Source organism: Columba livia, chromosome 2 (assembly GCF_036013475.1).
Source record: "Columba livia isolate bColLiv1 breed racing homer chromosome 2, bColLiv1.pat.W.v2, whole genome shotgun sequence".
Lineage (NCBI taxonomy): Eukaryota > Metazoa > Chordata > Aves > Columbiformes > Columbidae > Columba > Columba livia.
In genome coordinates, this window is record NC_088603.1 from 55,004,031 (window position 1) to 55,010,030 (window position 6,000).

Genomic DNA, 6,000 nt, shown 5'->3' on the forward strand with positions numbered 1-6,000 from the left:
AGTGGCCCAGATTGGTATTTAGCTTATCAGTCTGGAATCTAGGAAACACAGCAGAGGTACTTGAATGTAAAAGCATTGCCAAAAGATAAAAATCTACATCGGTGGATGAGTGTCACTTGCCCAGCAATTTAAAGGTCATCTGACATACTTTATTTTTCTCTTACAATTAGAATAATAGTGAATATACAGAGAGTGTGATTCACAGCTTTTTCAAGATTTGACCTCTTAATAGGTCTGACTCACAAACTAACACATGAAACAGTAGAGTGGCACAGAATGGAAAAGAATAAATAAATTCAATAAGAAAAAATGACTAAAGATGTTTTTAGAGGGCTGATTTTAATTAAAACCTGATTGTGGTGTGAAAACAAGAAAAATCTTTTTAAGCATGAATGAAAATGATAAAAATCCCTCTTTTCTGCTGTAAAAACAAAAGCCAACAGAGAAATGCATTCTTTTGCTGGAATCCAGGCCTAGGACCAAAGAATTTACATATATTAAATTAACGGGACCCAAACTCCTCTACAACAAATATTTATACTGTAAAATATTACAGCCACATTCCTGCATCATCTTACAATAATAATTCTTAAGGACACAGTATACTAGAGACTGTATAAAATGGTGAGTTTCTGCAGAGATGGAATACTTCATTATCAGAGTACCAGCCTGTTCATAAATATTAAAAAATATGTTTTTGAAGTTTTTCAAACATTATTCTTATCGTTTACATTGTCTCTCTACTACTGGAAACAACAGTCAGTGTGTACCTGTCCATAAGTCTCTCCCTCACAGTCTTGAACCACAGAAAACAACTGCTGGTGACTGTAAAGGACAACAACGTCTGTGCTGGACATACACTAAGCAGACAAGGGGATAAGTAGCCTGACCTCACTTATGCAAGTAGTCATGCTTACAGTGATGGGTCTTATTCTTGCTAGAGAGAACAGGATTTGTCCCAAACTGTAGACAAAAGGGCACAATTCCTTGCTGCATTGTAAAAGTGAGTCTCCAATTTATGTGTAAGACTTTTTTTTTTCTGTTTGTATATGTTAGAGGCACTTCTGTATATTAGATTAGGGATGGAAACGGGTATTTGAAGAGAAAAAGACCTCCCTTACTACTATAAGAAGAATCACTCAAAGATTGCTCCAGACAAACTAACATTATAGATCTGATCTTCATTTTGTAAAAATTAAACTCCTGGATATGTATTGATCTGCATTACAAAATAACACTGACAACAGATGAAACTTCTGAAAACTTATGGAAATGAAAGGCTTCCCTGAAATGTTTATCCCCCTGTCCTATTGTTGTTAATCGAGGGGTAAAACAGAACAAAATTTAAAAAAGCAACTAACTAAAACACAGAGCAGGAAGACCTACCTTGGCTACAGCAATGTATCAGTCCCATAAATTTAGTTTCAGAGCAGAACTCTCTATGGGAAAAGAGCATATGTTTACCCTTGCATAAATAGCTTTTACTAGATGATGAGATCGCATGGAGAATACCATTGAAATATAGAAAACAAACACAGTTAACATGTAGAAAACTCAAACACAGCAATAATAACCACAAAAGCCTGCTTATTTGAAGAAGAATGTTACCTAATTTACTCCCTCTCAGTTTACAGAGATCTCATTTAATATGCCCCCCCCACCCCCCACCACACGCACACTTCCCGCTTTACTATATTTGCAAGAACCAGTGAACACAGAAATGTGCAGCCAGCCCGGGCCCTCAGGCCGGTGGATCAAGATGGCAGGCTGGCCCGGGCTCCCCCGGGGATCGCAGAGCCAGAAGGGTGATTGGACACAGTGACCTGTCTGCATGAGATGAGACAAAAACAGGAGGGCTGTAATGCTGATGAACTAACCTGTCACTCACAAGCTCAGGTCTGAAAAAAAAAGGAAAGAAAAAGGAAAGGAAGGGGGGGGGAGATAAATAAAATTTAAAAAAAGAGAAAGGTACAGTACAGATTTTAGAAAGCGTACAAGGACTAGAATATACAGCATAATTCGAATAATTAGATGACACATTTAACTCCCTATTCATTTAGATGGGCTCAGGGTATATAAGGGATAAGGCATAAAAATCCAGCTAATAGTTCCTATAAGAGCAAAATACATTTGAAGAAATAATGGGTATTGTGGTTCAGCGTGCAAGGAAGGATGCTACAGACTAGTGCTGACAGGGATCGGGGTTTCATTCCAAACACTCCAGTTATGAATCAAAATCACAATGAGCAATGAGTTTCTAGAGCTTGACACGCTAGGCAAGGAGATTGTTCTTCAGAGTACTTGGCTGTTTAATTGCTTGCTTGGGGGAGGAAAAATCCAGAGGGAAGGTATACAAGCAATTCTGCACCTTGGAGCCAGTACACCCAGGTGCCAGGTAATGGTCAAGATTGTAGCACTCTGCCTGCCCACCATTGCCAGCGCCACTGGGAGACAAAGCGGACACTGGTGCTTGGAGACCAATGAAATCAAGAATATTAAAAAAAAAAAAAGTGGAAAATGCATTTAATTATGAACAAGTACTTGGTGTTGAAAATGCCTTTAAATCAGCATGCTGCTGCTATTACTTTTGTGTCAGACACAGACTAGTGTTTGAACTACAAATAACGGCCAGTGTTTCTGATCTCCATTGGAGCAGAGATATACATGTATAGTTTGGATTTTTAATTAGGCAAGTTCACACTCCATTAACAGCAAACAACACTGAATTTAAAGCTACATCTGCAGGATTACTCAAAACAATATTTGGGTCTCACAGTTGGAGAAAGATACAATTCGGAAATAAAAAGGCCAAATGATAAACAGTTATTTAAGTTTTTGCTTTTGGAGGTTTGAAAGTTAACAAAGACTCTTAAGAACTTTTTCTAAAACAATAGTGTCAGGAAATTAATGTATCTTCTAAAAATATACATATTCCAAATATGCATATCTTTATTATTTATCAGTACTAAAGACAAACTGTGGAAAGACCTTATGGCATAAGGTTTGCCTTTTGATAGTTATTTTCTCTTGTCAGCTAAGTATTAGAGTTCATAGACAAAGTGTATTTCTGTTTTCAGCAATGCATGGTAATTATACTGATTTCATTGTGCTTCACAAGTTCTAATTATTTTATTATAAAACTAGAAAATACGCCATTTTTATAAGAAAAAAAAAATTAAAAACTTTTTGTTCTATCTTCATATGTAGCTAATCACCACCACACACTGGAAAATTAATCAAAACACAAACATACCTGGGAATTTTGTGGATTTATGAAGATATTTGGATGTGCACACTTACACATATGCTATGTAAATATGCACACATACAGACATAAAAAGAAAAGTTTGCAGCATCTAACACATTAAGTTGCACAATAACAATAGCCATAAATTCTGACATAAGAAACCCAAATAAGTTAGTCACTTAAAACAGCTACACATATTTTTCTTTGAAGTCCATGCCCTTGCTATTGATTTTTAGGAAATGAAATACACTAACACACAGTATAAACATTTTTCCAGGCATTCACTGAACTTCTTTTAAATTTATGAAATAGAATGTTACACACAGGAAAAAAAAACATGCTCCTATCCTTTCCAGCCTCAAAAAATCACTTTCCGAGAGCTAAGAATTTTTAAACATAAAATAGCTAACTTACACTTTCTTACATGCCAAAGCAAAAGTTACATTAAAGAGATATTACAAGCTTTGAGATTTATGAAGGTTTCAGGCTTCATTTTCTGTCAAGTGTACTTGCTCGAAGCCTTGCCATTGTACCTGCTTTAGAATCATTAAATATATTTAAGACTAAACAAGTTTACACAAAAAGGTAATTAATCCATTCTAGAAATACAAATTTTAACACGATGTAATACTGGCAAACATGCCCCACTTTTTAGTTATAAGCCAGCCTAATAGAAAGCTGTTAATGTTTGGGGGATTTTTAATAAAAAATGTATCTTCTATTTTTAAAATATTTAGAGCAATAAAAGTCTGTGGTAAACATGGTATTACATATTTGACATTTTCCGCCCAGAAATGCATTACTGTGTACGATGGTATTAATAAACCATGTGCTTTGAGGGACTTCTGTGCTTTGCCATAATTTAGTTGAAAACAGTGTGTAGGATGCGTATTTTTCCACCATTGTATCAACATATAGGAAACACAAATACTATGTCATCACCTCAGCAGCATGCGTTCACTACACTGGAAACATATGCAAAAAAACACAAAACTTTTGAGAGTTCAAAAAATAGCCTTTGCCAGGGACTGATTTACAAGTCAGTGGTTAATGAGAAAGTGTTGAGCACTTAAAATTTTGTTAGAAAAAGAAAAACAGCAACCCTCATCTGACTCTGACTGCATTCATAGGAAAACAGCCCTCCCTGTACATCAGGACAAAATAATTTAATTTCTTTCCCCACTTCAGGTTATTATTTGAAGCAAATGAAAAGACAATGATTCTCCTCTCTTCTGGCTAAAGCTCAAAACAGCACGGTTAAAGCACACACATAAAAACTACAGACTTATCAGAAATCACAAAACAGAAAGAGAAGGACTCACTGACCCATTTGGAAGACAAAGACGACAAAACGGAAAAGCTCTAAAAATCAGCTTGTGAGGCCTTTGAGAGATATTCTTCTGGCATTTCATCACAGCAGCCCCAGACCAGTTCACTTCCCTGGATACAGGGAGGGAGAACTAAATAGAGCTGTTTATTAAAGCTGTTGTGCTGGATTGCATTAGGAAGCACGAGCAGACCACCTGGACCTTTCAGATTGTGGCAGTGTTTAATTTGCAGGCTGCCCCTCTGCAGCAGCAAAGACTACTACATTTACCAAGCTCAATCACACATTATCTGGGTTAGGAGTAAAAGAAGAAAAAAGAAAAAAAAAATAAAAAATCCACAGCTTGTGGTACAGGAATACAGTCAATATAGAAATAATGAACAGCATTAGAAATAGAAAGCAAGTCCCCAGCAAACATAACACTATCACTCCTCAGTTCTTCTACTTCAGCACATTTAAACAAAATATAGCCACAAATTAATAAATAGATTAATTTGGCAAAGCTCAGACTAAATTATAAACTGGGTTTATCAGAAGAAAAGCACGGCATTTTAGGTTTAACTAGTGATTCCCTGGCCAGATTACTGTGGTTCTTTTGCCTTTCTCACTTTCAGTACTACACTCACTGGTAGCTGAAGATACAGATAGAAAGATGGTACTGTAAATATGAATTATGTGAATCATATGGTTAGACCCTTGTGGAAAAAAAAAAAATAAAAGGGGAGTTGAGAAATGGCTGACTCCATACCTGACCAATTACAGCTTGCATGGTCCCTGTGTCCTGCTGAGCTGAAAGATCGCAATCCATCATATGTAGTCTTTGAAAAGGAGAATGGGGGTTTCTGGCATGCATCTGTCAATCAACTTCTGCACTCACAACCATCACCAAAAGCAAGGGAAAAAAAGTCAAGCTGCTCCACCAAATAGGATGAAACAGTCATGTGACCTTCAGCACACTCACACACATACATACTTCCATAGAACGTATGAATTTTCTGCAGATATGAAATGACATTGACAAATACCCAATACCAAGTAAATAAAGTGAGACAAACAGCTACTCACCAAAGACAAAACACTTGCTGTAATCTTCAGCCTAAAGATTTAATAAACCTAAAAGGTGTTTTAAACGGAGGCTTTTCTTTTGAGTCTAAACTTTTCAGATAAGGTGATATAATTTTATATATGCAGACAGTGGTCAGAACTTTAACCCCTCGTGTCCTCTCGCAGCCTCTATTTTTTATTCTCCCCTTTGTACTTCTATTTCATGGCTGTTTGAGTTCCTCATTATTTTTTTTTTCTTTAAGTTTCTTTTGTGTCAAAGTGAAGGCTTGCGTTGCCTTCTTTGGATGTGCACAAATTATGAGAACTTGATAGAAGAAAATTGCTAGCAGGAAAAAAAGGAGCAGGGGCTGAGAAACCTGTG

General features: G+C 36.4%; 1 protein-coding gene across 3 annotated transcripts in view; it reads right to left on the reverse strand.

Annotated features, from left to right (window-relative positions):
• The window catches only part of POU6F2 (POU class 6 homeobox 2), a 305,926-nt gene extending 300,413 nt beyond the window's left edge, over nucleotides 1-5,513 (reverse strand). Inside the window, exon 1 of one of the 3 annotated variants that reach the window (XM_021291174.2) lies at nucleotides 5,323-5,513. In XM_021291174.2, coding sequence (XP_021146849.2) covers nucleotides 5,323-5,427 — 105 coding nt within the window. In that variant the 5' untranslated portion in view covers nucleotides 5,428-5,513. Of the gene's footprint in view, nucleotides 1-4,573; nucleotides 4,792-5,322 lie in introns of those variants that run through there. The other 2 variants (XM_065052010.1, XM_065052011.1) reach the window with 2 other exon arrangements.
• Between the last annotated feature and the right edge of the window lie 487 nt (nucleotides 5,514-6,000).